This window comes from Pseudoliparis swirei, chromosome 21 (assembly GCF_029220125.1).
Source record: "Pseudoliparis swirei isolate HS2019 ecotype Mariana Trench chromosome 21, NWPU_hadal_v1, whole genome shotgun sequence".
NCBI lineage: Eukaryota > Metazoa > Chordata > Actinopteri > Perciformes > Liparidae > Pseudoliparis > Pseudoliparis swirei.
Genome location: NC_079408.1, coordinates 7,816,525 through 7,836,632, shown reverse-complemented (window position 1 = coordinate 7,836,632; position 20,108 = coordinate 7,816,525). Strand labels below are relative to the sequence as shown.

General features: G+C 44.3%; 1 protein-coding gene across 1 annotated transcript in view; it reads right to left on the bottom strand.

Annotated features, from left to right (window-relative positions):
- Nucleotides 1-19,769, bottom strand: part of pcxb (pyruvate carboxylase b) — a 243,198-nt gene extending 223,429 nt beyond the window's left edge. The window contains exons 1-7 of the mRNA XM_056442436.1: nucleotides 19,400-19,769; nucleotides 10,858-10,994; nucleotides 8,137-8,230; nucleotides 7,383-7,473; nucleotides 4,740-4,905; nucleotides 4,112-4,257; nucleotides 803-920 (exon numbers count right to left, since the gene is read on the bottom strand). Of these exons, the coding sequence (XP_056298411.1) occupies nucleotides 803-920; nucleotides 4,112-4,257; nucleotides 4,740-4,905; nucleotides 7,383-7,473; nucleotides 8,137-8,230; nucleotides 10,858-10,994; nucleotides 19,400-19,401 (754 nt within the window). The 5' untranslated portion in view covers nucleotides 19,402-19,769. The remainder of the gene's footprint in view (nucleotides 1-802; nucleotides 921-4,111; nucleotides 4,258-4,739; nucleotides 4,906-7,382; nucleotides 7,474-8,136; nucleotides 8,231-10,857; nucleotides 10,995-19,399) is intronic.
- Nucleotides 19,770-20,108: the final 339 nt, after the last annotated feature.

Here is a 20,108-nt window from a genome sequence, read left to right as displayed (position 1 = left end):
AAACATTCAACACTTTAGTTTTTAGTTTTTATCGTCAAGCTTTCAGATGTTAGCATTCCAACGCATTTTCAGCAGGAAATGCATTTTCGAGTTTATGCTTCTCCTTCATTTTGTAGCGCTACAATATACCGCTGAATCTAACATGCATCACAATTCATACCATATCTTCAAACAGAGATTGCAACCAAGAACCTATGAGACCCATCGCACACAGCAAGACTGTGTTTAACGGCGTAAAAAGGCCTCGGAGACGGAGGGAGGGAGATGAGCAGGGCAAAAAGAGAGCGGGAGACTGAAGGGAAAAATGAATCTAAAAAGGCAATAAAATAAAAAATAAAAAAGGGCTAGCAATGATGTGACTTTAAATAATTAAATAATATTAGTAATTCAGAAAATGTCCCAAATCCCTCACACGCCCTAAAGACAATAATCACACAGAGACAGACGATGACAATCATCTAACAATACTATACACGAGAACATGAACGCACATATAGACGCATTCACATGTACAGTAATGTTCAAAGTGCAGATACACTTCCTGAAAGTGTCAGTGTTGAGTTTCAGTGGGAGAATATTGAGTGGTAGCAGAGTTACGTTGGCCATGTGAGGAGAAGTAAAGGCTGGGAGGAGAATCCTCTGCTGGCCAATAAAGCTCATCCACTCATCGTTCAGCGCTCGCTCTCCCTTCTTTTGAAATATTCCACCGAGTTCAAAGATCGTTCTTGCTTTCTTAACGATCGGAGATCAATTGACGTAAACAAAAGAAACGGACGCATATAGAAGTCGTAAATGCACTTACCGAGGATCTGCACTTCAATGTGTCTAGACTTTTCAATAAACTTCTCGACAAACAGGGATCCGTTCCCGAAAGCAGTCAGGGCTTCAGAGGAGGCCCGCTGGTAATTCTCCTCCAGTTCCTGACAAACAGATGAGAACAATCCATACATGTCTGACTTAGTGCTGCTCTTCAAAACGGTCCCAGCAAAGCATTGGGGTGGTTCTAAAGGGGGCGCACAGATTACACATTAAGATCCTTTCAAATCTATGCATCAGGTCACTTAGTTTCATTTAGTGTAACTTATATTTCCCCGATGTTGTCCCATATTCATTCACATGTGACATTGTGTGCGTTTTGTTTTTCCTTTCTTTGGACACAAATGTTTACGCCCCCGAAAAAGGGAGCACGAGTGTGCAGGACACCTCTGGGACCAGGCTTTGGGAGGTCACGGGCATGCTGGGGGTCACGAAAAACAATTTGTCTCCGTCAGTCTGTGGCGTCCAGCAATACCATTCAGCTTCCTCTATTGGGGAAAGACTGAGTCATCATGATGCCCCCGGCAGAGGAGACGCCAGCCCGTCTTCATCGGTCACCTCAGAGCCTCCTGGAGGCAAAACAAGCTTCTCACAAAACTCGACAAAAAGAAAAACGGATGTGAAAGGAAAGCCTGAATCTCAAATATTGACCAGTCATTGTGCCAGTGTCAGTCCAAAACTGTAAACTGTCCTAAAATCTGATCAGACGAGATGAAGGATACCAATAAGAAGCAGTTCAGGGTGAGACGATCGGCTTCATGATGTCAGCAACCATTGGTTACAATAAGTAAACATGACTCTGTATCATGAGTATATGTCAATAAACACAGGGAGAGCACTCCAACAGGGCTCTATGTATATTCAATCTCTCCGTTTCTGATCATGCATCATAATTCCTCTGTTCCTTTCTTTGCTCACACAAACTGCATCTGTTACCTAACTTGACGAAAAAGTGGACAATCGCCCGTTCATGGTCAGAAAACTATGGCTTCTACAACTGTTGAAATAAATAAACCACAAAGAAATGGCCACTTGTAAAAACATAAAAAGCCACTTCAAATAATATTAACAATTTGCACAATAATTAACGTGTTTGAGGAGGAAGTCACACGCAGCAGACTTGTCGAAGCACCGATGCACCTTTATTTTTGGAAATGACTTTCGAAAGATTTAAATTAGCAGAAAACCATTTCACGTCACGTCACAACCCTAAACTAAAATATGTCATTTAACACGCGCCTCTAAACCTACAATGTGTTGAGGGTAGTTAAGCTCACTCGCTTATTCCAGCATACAAATGACCCGCGAGCCGGCCTTAATGGAATACAAAGGCAACCCACACATGCGTGGGGTCCCAGCAGTACAGAGAAGCCTCTTTACAATTTCCTCGCATCATATTAGCGGGAGCCGCCGAGGCCCCCGTGACTCAACTGAATAACTAGAAATGTCAACAACTAATTAATTAGCCCGGGGTCCAACTCGGAAAAGGTCACGCTCTCAAATGGTTTGCTGACTTGAGAGTCTCGATGACTTCAGTGCAACACAGCTATTGCTCGCGTCGCTCGGAGAGTAAAGGCCGAGTGTCAAGACAGCGTCCACGGAGCAGTAGCAGATTTTTTTCAATTGTTCCAGTGAGGAGGGAGCATATGCGGCCGCCTGAAATAGCTCCACATCCAGCATCTCGTTGAAATGTGGTAATTCGTGGAGGAAAAAAAAAAAAAATGTGCGATGAGTTGCGCGACTTTGATATTATTTGTTTCTTTAGGAAGCGGCCATGAAGGACGAGGAGGTGGCAACGCTCTGTGCAGCTCTGACCTGTGCCCTCTTGTATCTGACTGGAGAAAAAACAGCAGCTTGCCAGAAAAAAGTTTGACCTGGTCAAGCTGGAGAGGCTGACACTGAAACCAACAGGGAGGAAAACGTGCCACTCCCTGGTTTCTGTTCATTTTCCCCTTCGAGAAATATTTATGCATTAAATCATCCACCAAAGGACATTAAACCGCCTTCTCATGTGTTGGTGTTCTGGGGAGACTTAATTTATAATATTTTGTAATAGAAAAAAAATAATTACCCAACCAGTGAACCATGGCAGGTAACATGGTATTATTAGACTTGCTTGGCCCAGATTCCACTAACAATCAACAGAGGTTAAGAGTTTTCTCCTTGGAGGTTTAAAGTAGTCTTTATTTTTCACACGCGTCTCCCAATACGCCACGTATGCAACGGCGTGAAAGCAGAACAATCAACACACTCAACCTAGATGAAACCAGAGGCATTATGTGCAGGCCATCGCCACACTTGGGAAGATTGTGGTCCATAATGTATGAGGTAGCCTCTTAAACATCGTCTTTAGTTTAAAAAGAGACCGAGTGTGCCTTCCTCCGCCTTGTTGTTCCCATTTGTAGTTGATGCTGGAAAATATGTAGCACAGACCTGCAATCTGGAGGTGACGGAGCGCGCAGACTTTGACAGTGTGCGAGTCAGCCATAAAATTGTTATTTCCATGGAGAGACTTTTTTTTTTTTTTTTAGAAACCAGAAATCTTGTACCCAAGAACTCAAAACCCAAACTATAATGAGCCAAAGAATAGGAACTTAAAATTGAAGCCTATATAGATATAGGGACACGTCGACCCGATAGAATGAGTCAAATTTCATATTAGCATGCTTTAACAGCAGAACCGAATGAATACTAGATCGATTCTAGACTAACATTACCCAAAATGCCCGGTTTTAGCGTACATAATCACAGTGCTGCGCAGTCATCACTGTCACTCTGTCTTGGTGACGGCACCGTTATTTGGCCAAGAGGAGATGGAGATTTTCCCTCTCCTGATCGCATTTCATTCATGCTGTGCGATGTATTTTGTACGTCAGGGTATTTTAGCATATAAGGATTGTACATGTTGGATATTTGACGCACATGTAAGAAGCATTTTTAAAAAGTGTGCCCTGGACAGCCACAATATTGCAAATACCTTATTTTCTTAACATCCTCTGAGAATGAGCGTCCATCACGCAGAAATCACTCTGAAATTGCTTCCGTCACCCGGCGACGCCAGAGTACACACAGCCAAACACACAGGGTGATCGGCAGCTCGATAGACAAACGACCAGGTTGATATTTCCAAGACATTTCCCCTTCATTCAAAAATAAACAGAAAACTAATGAATATTAGTCCGGGCCGGCCGGAGGTCAAATTGAGTTAGTTTTCCGCGCGTCGAGGCCAGATTCGGGTCGTCGGAGCAAGCTGTCGCGTCGCATCGCTCACAGACGCGACGATGTGCCGGCTCACCTCGGACTCTCGGACCACCCTCATGCCGCGGCCGCCTCCTCCGTACGCCGCTTTGAAGATGATGGGGAAGCCGTGCGTTTGGGCGAAGACCTGCGCGTCCTGCGCGCAGGAGATGGGGGCGTCGGTTCCTGGGACCACAGGTATACCTGGGCAGAGCGGGGCAGCGGGGCAAAGGAAACACGGGTGAGAAACCTTTCTGGAGGATGAGCTGTCCAGCAATAAATGCTTAGCGTATTCATTGAGTGGGATTTATACGCCATATATCATGCTAGAACACCAGCTAACACTTTCACACCACATTTCAATCTGATACGGTCAAATTGTGTTTTACAGCGGCAGGAAACGGCTGCATGGCTCCAAATAGGAGGAGGGCGCGGAACACTGCATATGAATAGACCTTAATTTTCTTGCAGTGGCAGATGGAACAAGTTACAGGCTGAAAAATATGGTCTAAAAATGAACATCCCCCCCAGAGACATAATTGATGTTTGGAGAGTGTAAAAGCCTTCAGGCATCAGACTCCAGCAATCATCTCGTCTTTGGTCTCGGTGCTACAATTATGGGATGTTACCAAAATAAGACCCGTTGTTATAGCAGGTGTCGCACTTCGCCAAAGTCTCTCCCGTACCTGCGCTGATGGCCAGGGAACGAGCCTCCACCTTGTCGCCCATCTTGCGGACCGTTTCCGGAGACGGTCCAATGAACCTCACGCCGGCGTCCACGCAGGCCTGGGCGAAGTCCGAGCGCTCAGACAGGAAGCCGTAGCCCGGGTGGATGGCGTCCACGTCGTTGTCCTAGGACGGGAGCGAGGCGTGCATGCAGAAAAGGTTATTAACATTCATTACATTGCTTTGTACCGTTTGGCTTCGGCCTCACTGCTTACAAACGCATCCCACCCAAGATAATTAAACTGAGAAAGAACAGAGTCCAATGTTCACCGACTGCTTATTATTAATCGCATTTAATCTCGGGGTTTGTGCAAAACAGTGTTTGCCAGTGGAGAAAGATAATGTTGGCCAGCCGAGCAACAGGAGTGGCTTTAAATACAGAGCCACCACGGGGCCCCGGTTAACACGCTGACTACTGGTGAGGAGAGGAAGGAGCCAATCACACATGCACTAACCTGCATGCTTTAACCCCACGCTGTCTGCTGGCCAGTGGAACAAATGTATGCATCACTTACGGCAAACGGGGACTGTGAGCTAATGACACACTTTATTCTCATTCCAATCGCCTTGATCATCATCATCTACTCAACGGACACCAGCGGGAAACTGAGCGAGTAGACAGTCTCACCTCATATGAGGGTCAGGGGGAAGAGGAACACACACACACACACAGGGTAGCAGACAGATACAGTAGCTGCCGAGCTTGACAGATAGAGCCATCTCTAGATCAGTATGTGCCATCTGCTCCTGGATACAAGGCAAACTATAATTATGGGCTGTCCTGTTGTTAAGGGAGCTGTTACTGGCAGGCAAAGGAGGCATAGAGCCACACACACACACACACGATGCAGCAAGTGCGTGAACACAAGCAAGTAGAGTCACACGCAGACGAGAATGCAGAGAGACACGGCCGGTAGGTAAAGCAGGATTATACACTCAGAAGGTACCGGGACAGGCATGGATGGTTGTTTTGGCCACACAGTTACAGGGTGATGGACAGTGTGAAGAAGACGTACACTGAATGTGGAAGAGCGAGAGCAGGAGAGGAAGAAACACACACACACACACACACACACACACACACACACACACACACACACACACACACACACTGAGAAATGAGTTGGATGGCGGCTGCCTCCCGATTTGGCTCGGTGACCACATGCCCACGCAGAAAATGATGAACCAAGACAAATTGATCTTAGACATGTTAATGAACAACTGGCAGCTCATCCTGGAGGACGGAGGGAAGACGGGACGGAGAGGGACCAGATCTGATCTAATGCAGTGAAACGTGGAAGTGGGGAGAAAGGGAGTGATGGGAGGGAAAAGGAGGGAAACGGATACGGGAGTTTGCAACATGAAACAGGAGGAAGGGGAAAAGAGGAGCCAAGGAACGATGGGCAAAGAGAAGGAAACGAGGAACAGAGGAACAGTGTTTGTGGGATTGACGGAGAGAAGTCGCTTTCTTTTCCTTTCATTCAGACAAGCTAAATATAGACCTCGGGTAATCAGAAAGGAATGAAAGGGATCTGCCTGTCTGCTTCTATGACGGTGAAATACATCAAGTTTTGCTCCATCAGTGACAGCTTCCAACTCCAGGAAGGTAGCAGTGTCAAAAGTAAGATGGACCAGCAGAGAGTATTTTTACCTGTAAAACTGAGTCAGAAACATCTCGCCCAACACATCAGGGGAACACAGTTGCATGTCGCTCTCCCCAAAACTACCAACTACCTTTCTTTACTTCAGCTTCCTGTATCAGTTGTATTATCACGCTTCAACATGCTGATAAGTGAACAGGCTGTTACCGCCTGATTCCAGTGCATATCCTGGTTCAACCATATAAAGCACTAAATGTGCTGTGTAAATAAAGCTCATTATCATATTGCATTAATATGCAAAGTTACGTTAATTGCCTGCCGGCTCCAGCTGTGCAAATAACACACAGACAACAGATTGACTTCTCTTTCTCGTCGACGTACCAGAAAGAAAGCAAATAAGCAAAGCGTTGAACTTCTTCAATGCTAAATCAAGACATCATATTTCATATCTTGGTTAAGTTTTTGAACATGGAGAGACACTTGTCTAAATCTGAAGGCTGCCGTTGGCACCACTTCACTGTGCAAGAAGGAGCCGATGACTGAGAGCTCCTCTTGTGAGAGTGTGCTGTGTACGTGTTGTCCCGAGAACAGCCAAGGCACACGCTTTCCATCGGAGGAAAATGCCCTCGAATAACCCGAGATGAGTGTTAAAATGTTTGGTGCGAGTGGAGTTCCAGATTTTCTGGCTCCGATGCGTACCGTGATGAAACTTGTACCGCCTTTTCTTTGTAAGATCTTCCATGCCCATGTGTCAAAGTGCACACCCCCAGTTCTTAACGCTCAGCTGTCCGAGAACAATTCTTTAAAGCCCGAACCGAGAAAACCCTAATGACGTCGCTGGGGATATTTCCTCAGACTTTGGAGAGCTCCTCCAGGGCCACAGAGGTCATTAAGCATTAAAACTGTATTCGAAACATTATACCATTTCCCTTTCAAAAAGTGAACCAACGTCCTTTCGTGGGAAAACCCCTTCTCAAAATGCCATCTTTCCCTGTCTGTTACCTTGGCTACTTGGATGATGTTGGGAATGTCCAGGTACGCCGCAACAGGTGGCAGACCTTTTCCAATCAGGTAAGCCTCGTCTGCCTTCTGCCTGTGAAGGACAAGGGCAACGGATTTAATGCCAGAGTGATGGGAAGGAGAGGGGGGGAAGGAGGGCTAACGCAAACAAAACACACAGATGTGCACCAGCTCTCAAGCACACAACCATTATGCCCTCGTGGCAGCATATCCGAGCTCAGTAGTGTGGGCACCGGTACTTAGTCAAATGAAGCCTGTTTTAATTACTCGAACGAGGGCTCCAATCAGCCTTCTTTAGGCTTATGGTGTATACGGCGGAGGGAGGACAGGCAGAACCAGGTGGTGCCAGCCTATAACGAGCTTTATTAGTCAGTCAAAAGGCATCTCTAAAGACGGAGGCATTAGAGACTCGGGGTGGAACAGAGGAAGCTGACAGCGAGGCAGATTAGGACGTTGTTCGTGTAAACCAAGCAGCACGATTACCTGAATGTTTGCAATGTCCATACAATGATGCTTATGTCCCTGCTTAATAGCAATCGCGATACAGGGAACTGGCCCGGGGCGCCGGAGAGGATAAATACTCCCAGAGCTTCCTTTAATTGCGGTTGGCTCCAATCTAGCTGGTCGATACCCCGCAGCGACAGCCCAGCAGTTTACTGAGACATCTGTCGGTCGCGCTTCCTTTACTTAAACCGGTTTGGACCCGTTTGGCTCCAGCGGGGCAGAGTGGCAGCACCTGTGCATTTGTCCCGTGTCTTGTTCGGAGTAGATGGCCACGGTTCGAATCCCCAGTTCAGTGCAGGCTCTGAACACGCGGATGGCGATTTCACCTGGAAGAAGAGAGGAGGACAAGAGCGGTGAGTGGACGGAGCAGGGTGGGGTTGTTTTACTGATTTGCTTTGCCAACCGGTTTTCTTTCTTTCCCTTCCTCCCTGAATGTTGCTCTTCCTCCCTTTCACTTTGATTCTCTTTATTACCTTCGCATTGAAAATGCGGAAGGTTATGTTTTGATCGCCGTGTATTTATTTATTTATTTGTATGCGTGTTATTCGCAAAACTCAAAAAGTATTGAACCGAATCGCATGAAATTTGGTGGGATGATTGGTTATTATCCGGGGACCATTTGATTAGATTTTGGGATCAATCGGGTCAAAGGTCAAGGCCAAGGTCATGGAAAGGTCAACATCATTTTTTTACCATAGCACGACACATTTTTGTCCAATTGGCATGCAACTAATGCCAAAATGTTCATAATTTAATGCCCAATCTTGTGATATGCGAAGGTATGCGCTCTACCGAGTGCCCATTCTAGTTGTTTAATGCGCCTTTACTTTTGTTGCACAATTTAGAGGATTGTGTGCAGTGGGAGGTTGCACTTCTTTTTCATAGGCACACACTTTACATGATTTTAGCAAAATACTGTGGCCCTATTTAACAACACGCGTTTTCCATTGAGATAATACAATTAACTTTTCTTCACACGAGATGTGAAAACAAGACCAATCCATCTGGTGTGCGTCATCATACTGTGCAAAATATCAACAGAGACTGCGATAAGTCTCCCGTTTTTTTAAAGTTTGAGAACATACAGTGTAAAATCTTAGCTACAGACAATCAAAACACTGGCTACCTTTAATGTCGCTGTCAGTCACTGGAGCCAAATACTGTGTTTTATTAAACAAACATTTCAGGGAAGGAAAAAAAATAAGTTTGGTCACTGAAAACTAGTAAGCTGTGTTGAAAGGGAGGACAGCCTTCAAACAGTTGAGGAGCGTTGAGAACCGAGGCAAGAATGGGGATTTTTGGAAAAGGAAACGTAGGGAACATAAAAAGGATGGAAACATGAGAGAGGACAGAGAGGAGAGGAAACGACACGCAGATGAAATGCAATGGACTCGAGGTGAGAGATCTAGGGAATGAAAGGTGAGGACATGGACAAAGTATGGAAAAGAACGATAAGATAAGAGACTAAAGGGCATAAGAGTGTTTAAAGAATCGAGGTACAAACAGAAAAAAAGTTTGGCGACATGACAAAAAAAGAGCAGACGGGACAAGAAAGGTGGGGGGGGGGGGGGTCCAAAGTAAGGACTGCACACAGGAGCTAACTCAAAAAGAAAGACAGCAAGGGGCTCAGGGGGAAAGCACATCTGACCAGTGCGAAAACGACAGGGAGTTCAAAGGGAGGAAGGAGATGAGGAGAGAGGGGGTAAGAGGGGACGAGGAGCGCAGAAAGGAAAGGAGAATATTCTGGAAAAGAGCAGAGAAGCAATGGCAAGCGAGGAGACGTGTTTGGTGGAGTAGAATCTGGGCTGATGTGATGCGACGGTCCAGTCTCTCTTTTCATCTCACGCATACATGCACACGCACGAAAGCCCAGCGCGGTCCAGTGCACTCCAGTGTGATGAATGTGATCTAATGCGGTGTTGATATCGTGTCACGCCGATGTGAAGGCAGGAGATTGACATCTCAGAATGTGTGTGTGTGTGTTTGTGTGTGTACTTGTGGCAGAGACCACAATCCATTTGAATCACACTGATGGATTAAAGCGGTGACTGTATATAGAGCCTTTCAGGGAGGCCGAACATGAATGTATGCACGCGCGCCAATCAATCTGAAATAATGAAGCGTTGAACCGAATCCTGCACTTTGAATGCGTCTATAGGTATGAACATAATGGGTGGGTCTAAAAGGCAATTAGAATACATTGCATTGATTTGTAACTCTAATCCTGCACCTCACATGAAAGAGTCGGCGTTAATGGCACAGTGACGGCCTCTCTAGACAGCATTAGCATTAATAAGCAGTGGTCCGGTGATTACAAGTATTACCAACGACCGCCAGTCACGCAACCAGCGTGGCGACTGACTGCTTTGTGCTTAGAAAACTCGTAGCTTCTCTATAATTATATTTCAATTCAGACGTCAATGCCAGAATCCACTAACGGTCATTTCTAGCAGCTTAGAAAGGAACAAACTAAATTGCCAAGTTAAATTTGCTTTGTGGGGAAAAGGAGAAAAAATATTTCTTTTTTTAAACTGTATAACAAGTCAAACTGATTTGTTATTTTTTCACTTTCAGAAAAAGTTATACATTTAAATAAATAGAAAGCAGCTGCGACCTTATGTATGGATAAAAAATAATAATTATTAATACATACACCCTTACACTATGTGCTTTACTCTGTTTCCATATATTCAAAAAAATAAATTAGTGCTTTCGGATTAAAGCAAACAAAGCTATCTTGTCCAGCCACCCACATACAATGTGTGCTTGAATATGAGCCAAGTAAAATGTTGGCCATTAAATATGAAAAGTCTGTTCTTTTGCCTGGAGAAGATTGTAAAAGTCGTAACTCCTTTCTAACATTATAAATGAAACTGTGTTGAGTTTAATGGTGCCATCTATATTGCTCGTCTTATTCGGAGGTGAATTAGTCCTGTTGGGCACGTGGTCTCACCTCTATTGGCCACCATGACTTTCTTGATTGGTCGATACTCGCTCTGCGAGGAAGAGTGGGTGGAGCGGGGGGAAAGACACACCCTCCTCACAGTCAACAGGCCGAGGCCGCCTCGGACGACAGTGTACCTCATCATCCTAGCAGGGGAAAAGAAAGAATGTGAAACATACATTATATATAGTATAGTCTCTGTGCGTCTAACAGCAACACGTGGAGAGAAGAGGTGACAGAGGTCACACAAACACACAGAGAGACGTTTTATGGCATGGCGTCCAACAGTCTCTGTACCAAGTGCTACAGAATACAAGTATATCATATTAGTCAAATATGTCAACCTTTAAACTAGAAGTCATTAAATCTAGATTAAACTAAAGTGCCTTGTCTAAATCTCCTATTTCCTTATAATCTCCATGTAAAAACCATCTGCTACGGTGAGTTTCTCAGGTGAAAAAAAGATGCTCTAGGGAAAATTAAAAGATAGTAATGCTTTGAAAGTGATTAAACAAGAGGAGTGATCAGTGTAGAGATTAACTCTACTAAAGGGGAGAGCTCTATTAAGATGTTGCATGTTCCTTTCATTGCACCGTCTCCAAAATATTTCAATGGTGTTAGGCTACAGATATTTCGAAGGAATCTTGGATAATTCTAGAAACTCGGTAAAAAAAGATACTCAGTAAATCATTTAAAAACTGTGGGCCGGACTTCTGTTGCTTTGAAGGTTTGTGAAAAGACTACATTTGAATACAATCTGCGGATTAGGAACTTTTGCACACGTTAGTTTGCCCATGATGGCCGAGAGTATAGGAGATGTTCAATATATTAATATGACTCACCCACATACGAGTGAGAAGCTATTACATATATTTTAGGTTAAATATTGACATTTTTATAAAAACAAATGCATCACAATTAATATTAAAAAGTAATAGCACACAGATTTGTTCATACATTCAAAAAACATTGATATAACTATTTTAGTTAAACTGAAATCAGTTTATTTTATTTCCATAAAAGGAGGGAGGGAGTTAGAAAGCCAATCAGCTGCTGCTGTGTCTAATTAAAGTCAGCAAGTTTCTGGTGTGTGTTGTTGCAGTGGAGGGGGTGGGGGAGCTCTTCAAATCACAACAATGAAAAGTCAACAGACTCGCTGTCGATGAATAAATGTTACGTACTGGAATCTGTGCCCTCACTTGATTACGAGCACTGCACTCAAACAAAATACCCGTTTAACTAAATCGTGACGGAGGGAACAAAACACACACAAAAACATCCCCCCAAACACTGGCATTGTGCTTGGAAGGCTGCTTTCCCCATCAGTAAACCCCCTCATCACCAACCATACAGTCAAATGTAGCCATAACCACGTGTGAAGGCCACACAAGGTAAACATGTACACAAAGACATAAGTAGCATTCAGATCAGCTACCCTGTTGGGAGCCGTCTGACAGTCAGCCTGCAGAGGCGGAAGCTGCTGCTTCTTCTTCTCCGATGACATTTAGCTGCAGTCCTTTGCTGCCACACTGTGGCTTCACTACAGCCATGCAGCCGATGGAGACCGCAACTCACTACAAATGCCATGTCCTCAACTTTAACACAACAGTGGGCCCTAATCTAAAGAACCTGGGATCACAGCAAGTGCTGGCATCTTCTTACTTCCTGTGTGTTACCCGTGGTTGCAGGGTTTCACTTAAAAAAAGGGAATAACCACACGTATCCTGGATAGATGTACCGATAATGAACCATGGTGTCAGTGCTGTACAATAACTAGCCGTACAATGAGCTACAATGAAGCCATTCTAAAGCTAACAGAGCAGCTCAATTCACCAACGAACCCATGAACCAACAATCACACTCTTTGAGATCGTTAATGGCCGTCTGAATACTGCATGCAAGTGGAAGCTCAGGCTGAAACTGTATCTTGCATCCACACAAAAGTGTCACACTTTGAAACGGATAGAGTTTCCTCGAGGCCTGAATAAGACAGGGAGACAACAGCAGAGCAGAAACAGGACAAGGCAGAAACAGGTTGAATACAACCCGTGTCCTGCATTAAACATACCTATCCAATAAAGCTGAAGTGGAACTTCTTACCAGAGAAGTAGATCTGCTCCAAACTGGGGTTGAGCGATAGAGTGATCCGATGAAAAACTAACATATATACAGTATATATTGTATTAGCAGGTGGATATGATGGCCAGACGGAGAGAGTTATGATCGCCTGATTTGGCTTAGTTGTAACATTCTTACAGCCTTAAAGCCACAATAAAGAGGACATTTTAACTACATAATACAACAACCAAGTGTTCCGCCACATGATTAGTGTGGAACGCCTCTACTACAATTAAGCAACACGCTTGTTTGGGTGTCAAATTGAAACTAACGACACTTAAAATCAGTTTGTTAAAAAAGGTAACATGTTGCAGAAACTCATCTCATAACATAAAAATCCACATCGTCAGCATGCATTGATTAAAGTAAAACATTATATGTACAGAAGATGGATTTCAGCAATTACCAGCATGTAGCCCGATGATGGCCTGTAATCTAAGATGCTCTTTGATCTCTTAAAGGCTGGAAATCTTCCAGACACTGGCCTCAGGAGGGAAATTTCCTGACCTGAACTAGTGGGCAGTGATGATTCTCCCATAGTCATGTTGTAAACAGCTGGTAAGGACTGGAAAACAAGCCCAATGTTCAGTGAAGCTGTCAAACAGGCAACTTGAAGCTTCACGTAATCTAGCTCTACCTTTCCTGATACTACATCTGGTGCTACGCTAATGGTTTTACACACTAACTAGAGAACCAAGAATAAGAAATTCTAAGAATCTCTATTTCTCTGTCATTACCTTCGCATTGAAAATGCGGAAGGTTATGTTTTGATCGCCGTGTATTTATTATTTGTTTTTTTGTTATGCGAATAACATGCATAACAAAAAAAGTTTTAAACCGAATTGCATGAAATTTGGTGGGATGATTGCTTATTATCCAGGGGCCATTTGATTAGTTTTTGGGATCAATCGGGTCAAAGGTCAAAATCCTCTTTTTACCATAGCGGTCAATTTTTATCCAATTGTCATGCAACTAATGCCAACATGTTCATAATTCAATGCCCAATCTTGTGATATGCGAAGGTATGCGCTCTACCGAGTGCCCGTTCTAGTTTTCTAATTGTAAGCCACAAGAAACGACCACGTGATCAGTGGCGCAACTCCATTTGTTGTCGACTCAAACAGAAGTGGGAACCACTATGGACAAACGATAACAGATTCCACTCCCATGCTCTGAGGTGATCGCCTCAGAGTCCACGGCAGCATCACGCATTTTTACTACGACAAAGTCAACATCACTCGAGTTCATTCAACTTGCGATCCACGTGGCTCTGTTTGACCAAGCAGGACTGTACAGTATTATGAATAAACATAGTCATCGGTAAAAGATAGTGCTAATAGTAATTACTGCAATCCATATCTACCTTATCACCTGCGATAGCCAGCTCAACAACAGTAGATGGATTATGTGGTGTTTAGCAGATACAAGCCGATCAGTCAATGTATTATAATCCTGATATGCTATCCAAACACAAATGATCAAGCCAATGGTTAGTCGATATATTTTCAGTCACTCTGATCATAAATTTACATATTGCTTTATTGTGTTCACTGTAATTCTTTTGTAGAAAAAGCTACAACAGTAAGAGCAAATCCAAGTCATCCAAATACCTGTTTTTCCACTCACCCACACACAAAAAACAAAGGAGCCTCTCAGATAGATTACATCGAGATCAGTTCCCGTGCGTCACAATAAACTACACACAGAAGCTGCATTATTCATTCAGCTTCCTATTCATTATGGCATCATCTCTTTTTAAGACGTCTTGAAATGCATCAATTGAACGGAGCAGTCGTCATGATCAGATTAATATCGCAGTCCATCTGATTGCAAAGCAATTGTTTTATGAAATGAGCATCAAGACCTCATGATAAAAAGGGAACAGAATCGTGAACAAGCTATTCCCGAGCATAAATATTTGTGAAGTAACATCTATCCGATATGTTGAAGCCAGAGCCCCCGTGGTCGAGTTTCCATGGCAGACCTTTTGAAAAAGGTCCCCATTATGTGCAACACAGGAATGTGACCTTTGCGTCTAAAAAGGATAAATAGGGTTCAAAGGGGTTTAGCCTACTTTTCTCAGATACAAACAAGCCATCCCATTTCAAACAATAATCTACCTCGCAGTTTTAACAGAAGATACAACAAAAGAGAGAGAAAGTTGTCTGTGGTTCCTCCACTTCCTGGGAAACTACATGTAGAAGCACAAGATTCAACCTGGAAGCTCAAAACCAGTTGCAGACCCCTCATTGTTGCAAATGTGAACAAATGTGTAGCGTCAACTAGGGAGGACAAACATCTATACTTTGGTAGGAGGCGCACAGTCAGCCCGTTTCTGAACAACTTGCCATTTGAGTCGGAGGGCAACCAACCACACCGTAGGACCATCTTCATTGCAGGCCGAGAGCGCTGGCAAAAGTTCAAGACAACTTTAGTCGCAATCCTGAATACTAACATCTGCTTCAAAGCTGCATGCAGCACAAAACAAGCATAGGATTAAATTATCGGCAGGCAGACAAAATTGAATGAAGATGTTTTATGCCAAATGTAGTCTCTAACCCCACCTCTCTCTTTTTGTTGTCCTGTCTCTAAATCTCTCTTGTTCTCACACACACACAAAGTGTCCTCCCCAGAAAGCTTCTGAATACCCAGAACACCCATTCTCAGCCTTCGGTGTCTGTATCAGTCTGACAGCAGAGCTAAATCATGACGCACATATTCTGCCGCACGCATCAAGCAACCCTCAGTCTAAACCTAAAAGGCCAAAGGGCCACTGAGAGCCGCCTGCGCGTCGGGACCCTTGACCGAACAGAGGTGTTTTCTGGTTCATACATTAACCGAGAGAGCAAAGTTCGGCTCCGTTTTGGCGTTTTGGTCCGACACCGTGACACGCACAAAGCGCGCAACTCTGGCAATAACATTGCCTTGATGGACCGATCATGGGCGCAAATCAATAAAAAGGCCTATCTGCCAGCGGTTGTGCAATAACAGATGATCTGACTTTTCTCCTCCTTTAAAAAGGCAAACGTGATGGTTCAGAGAGAAGACGTCATAGAAAGATAGAAAGCACGGTAACGGTGTGTGACTTGACTGAGGGACCGGACTACGGGTGAGCATTACGGCGCTGGGCCAGGAACACTCTCGGAGACACGGGAGTGCCGAGTAGTTAAGATGAATGTGCATTGATATTTTATCGGAATAGCCCCTTTCCTGTGACCTCCCCCTGCACCGTGTACTACGCTTTTCGAGAGATTCCGCCGCCACTTTAAACGTAAATCCTGGGATAAGCGGCATTCCTCGCCTCGAGTCCGGCTTTAAACCCCAGAGCTGTGAGGAGATTTTGAACAAATCGCTTTAAAAGCGAGAAAGAACATCACACAATTCCGTGAATTTTCTTGTATGACAGGGCATTTTTTTAGGTAAGACGTACAGAAGTGTGCAATGCAGATTGATTTGATAAGACACCTGAAAGCAAGAGGTGAGGGGTGGCCAGGTCACAACCTCTCCAAGACTGTGCAGTAATACACAGAGTGAAGTATTACAAGCCAGACTGTCAGGAACTGGAACGCTGACGTCATTCTTTGCACACATTCGGTTTAGGTCGCAAAATGCCAACAGCAAAGACACCGTCAATGCAATAGAAATAAACATTCGCCGTTAGTCATTTGAACATAGCAACGTCAAGAAATGTCTAACAAAAATGATTGCAACAAAGTCCATCGACAGGACTATTGGAGCCACATGAAACTGCTCCATCGTGCTCTTGACTCTTATTGTCATGCAGCCGCATTACCAGCTGTGTCAACAAGATGCCCCAGTCTCCTGCTGCTCCTTTAGGATAAAACATGGCGGATAAACACGAGATTTAAAGTGCATGCTGTCGTCCTCGACCCCGTTTCACAGCATTACTGGGTTGTTTGCGTATTATAATAGAAACCTTTTTAATTTTGTCTTTTTTTTGGGGGGGGGGCATATAAAGAGTATGTGCTCAAGAAAAATGTTTACATTTTGTAAAGGGGAACGTTCTTGAACACCTGTAGAGGTTTGAGGGCAATATCCTATAAAAACCCTTCAACCAGCCTACGGGAGACTTTGTCAAACCCTACATCTTCTGTACAAAAGGCTTCAAAATGTCACATTTCTAATAAAAACGCTCGCTTTGGATTCCCCTGCCTGCATGAGAAATTGCTTGTGAAAAAGTTGCTGCTTTCTATTCAATTCAGTTTATTTGTATAGCCCAATTTCACAAATTACAAATTTGTCTCGGCGTGCTTTACAATCTGTACACATAGACATCCCTGCCCCAAAACCTCACATCGGACCAGGAAAAACTCCCAAACAACCCTTCAGGGGGTAAAAAAAGGGAAGAAACCTTCAGGAGAGCAACAGAGGAGGATCCCTCTCCAGGATGGACAGGTGCAATAGATGTAATGTGTACAGAAGGACAGATTTAGAGTTAAAATACATTCAATGAATATGACAGAGTGTATGAATAGTTCATAGTAGGCATATTCCACGATGGAGACCTCCACGATCCATCAGGCAGATGGCGGTAGAGAGGAGGAGTGGGCGGAGTCTCAACAGTGGGCGGAGTCTCAACAGGACAGTGGCGTAGTCGGTAGCAGGAATTCCACGACCCAGACCTCGATGATCCATCAGGCAGATAGGATCTATGCCGTCTCATAGGGTCCGATGACCCCATCAACTGGAGGTTACAGAGAAGGGTCATGTGGAGCTGCTTTGACATTTCTTGCACACGTATATAGTTCTTGTGTGCGGGGCTGCAAAGAGCATGAGAGCTTCTCAAGTGACATACTACTACTACCCCCTTTGACCTCATAAAACCTGGAGAGAAGAAGCATCTGAATGGAGAAGTCATTTGATCCGTGCCTCCAAGCAGAGGGAGGTGTATCCAACAATAGTCTTTATGTTGTGCCCTTTAGAAGTTAAGTTTAGATTGAAAGTGCCAGGCACAGCTATTCCTCCTCAACACTTGCACCCCTGTGTATACCATGTTCAACACCTGCCTCCCCATCTGTTACAACCCCCAACTCTGATACCGCTGGCTCATCACACGGGGCATTGACGGTATGAAAAGGAGAAGGCCCAGGAAGCATGACTTATTATTTTTACTCTTCATTTCAAGGTCAGATAACCAATCAGCTGACGGCACTGAGTGAACAGAAAAAACACTGAGGGTGTCGAAATATCTGTCCGACAACTAAAACAGGGGAGGAAATAAATTTGCAGCATCTATACTTTTTTGTCGGATTCATTTCCAGCTCAAACTGTCCGATGGAGAAGACAAAAATGGCATCTGGAGATTTATGATGCGGAATGTAAGTGCATGCAAAAGGAGCATTGTTGTCATAAATCTATGACCCCTGTGTCCGTTACCTTGAACATTTTCAGAGCATTACCTCGGCACTACAGTAATAACATCAAGGTGAATGAGTAAATGGCACATGTCCATCATCACGACAGTCACTTTAAAAAGGGGTACCAAAAAGAAAAGCAGAATGCAGCCTGTTTCTACCTGCTGAGCACATCCCTGCTGTAAGATTTAGTGTAATACTCTAAATAACCGTCACTAAAGCGGTGCTACATGTACCACTCTGCTTTAAAAGTGGAGCAAAGGTTGATTTGAGAATGAACAAACTGTACAGTCATAACAACAGTATATACACATGCACGGGTTCAAAGGTGAGGGACCAAATCTCTGCAACAGAGGAAAAACCTGTGTGGGCACTCACAAGGAAACAAAACCCCATGTGCAAAATGCATGATCCAACATGTAAAACAGACATTTATCCCTCTATAAAAAATTAAACTGCCACTACTTTTATTCTCTTGAATACCAGGATGTTCATGTAAATACCTAAACTGGTAAAAGGAGCCTCAATGTATTGTATTGTCTCAGCATCATTGCTGTATTGTTTAGCAATGCTGCAAAGTCACACTGATATAAACCTACATTAAAAAATATATAAATAAAAAAGCTCCTATCCTGCCTCGTCCTGAGAGCCCTACCCCACGTGGGCATCTGCTAAGTAAATGTAACATGTTAAAAAGTTTTCCTGTGCACAATTTAGCTAACTGAATAAGTGAGAGAGCTAGCAACGTGAACGAGCCACTGTCTAAAAAAAAATAGTTTTTACTGCAGACATGTATTTGTTTTCAGGTCGACGTGAAAGTTTCGACCTTCTTTCTGTCGCAAACGTGCTGGTGACCGGACTCGGACCACCAGGTGGACCACGTTGAAGAGAGGGACTCAAACCGAGGCGACGCGTGTAGCGCTCAAGACACTCCCGGAAGAAAAGAAGGGGAACAGTTTTTCCTTCAAGACACATGCACTCAATGACAGCCACACACACACACACACACACACACACACACAGACACACACACACACACGTTACACGTCAGTACTCACATGCTGCTGGTGCTCTGTCGGTGTCAGCTAATGATGTGAATCCGCTGGCAAGTAACTGGACACCAAATGTCGACTATCGAGTGTTTATGTGTGTATGCTAACCCCACACACACACATGCACACACAGATAAACACACGCCGCTGCTCCGGAGAGGAAGAGGGAGATAGGGGAGTTTATATGTATATACACACGCACACACACGAACACAAAGAGTGACTTCGGGACCGCGCAGCGGAGGCTGCAGGTGTCGCCACGCACGCTGTCACGCACACACTTCTCGCTCAGTCCCTCATCGGCTGTTAAGGCGCTACGACTCTGCAGCTAGTTGCTAACTGTCTTGTGGCTAACGTAGCTAGCAGCTGGCACCGTCTGTCTCCGTCTGCTGGAAGTCTTCTACTGCGCCTGCCTCATAATCTCTCTCTCTCTCTCTCACACACACACATAAGCTTTCGTCCCCTCTGTTTGGCCTGACGCAATCGGACACGCCTCCTCGGCTCTCAGCCAATCACGGCAGCGCGCAACGAGCGGCAGTGTTTAAAGAGCTGGAGGCCAACACAAACCCTTTGAGGGCAAGCAAAGTATTTGATACACATTAATTACATTTTAAATGTAGATAATAGCATGTCTGTTAGTCAACATCTAGTATGATAATTAAGGATATCTACATTCTTTACGAGAGGACGTTTTTGATCAAGATATTTACAATTT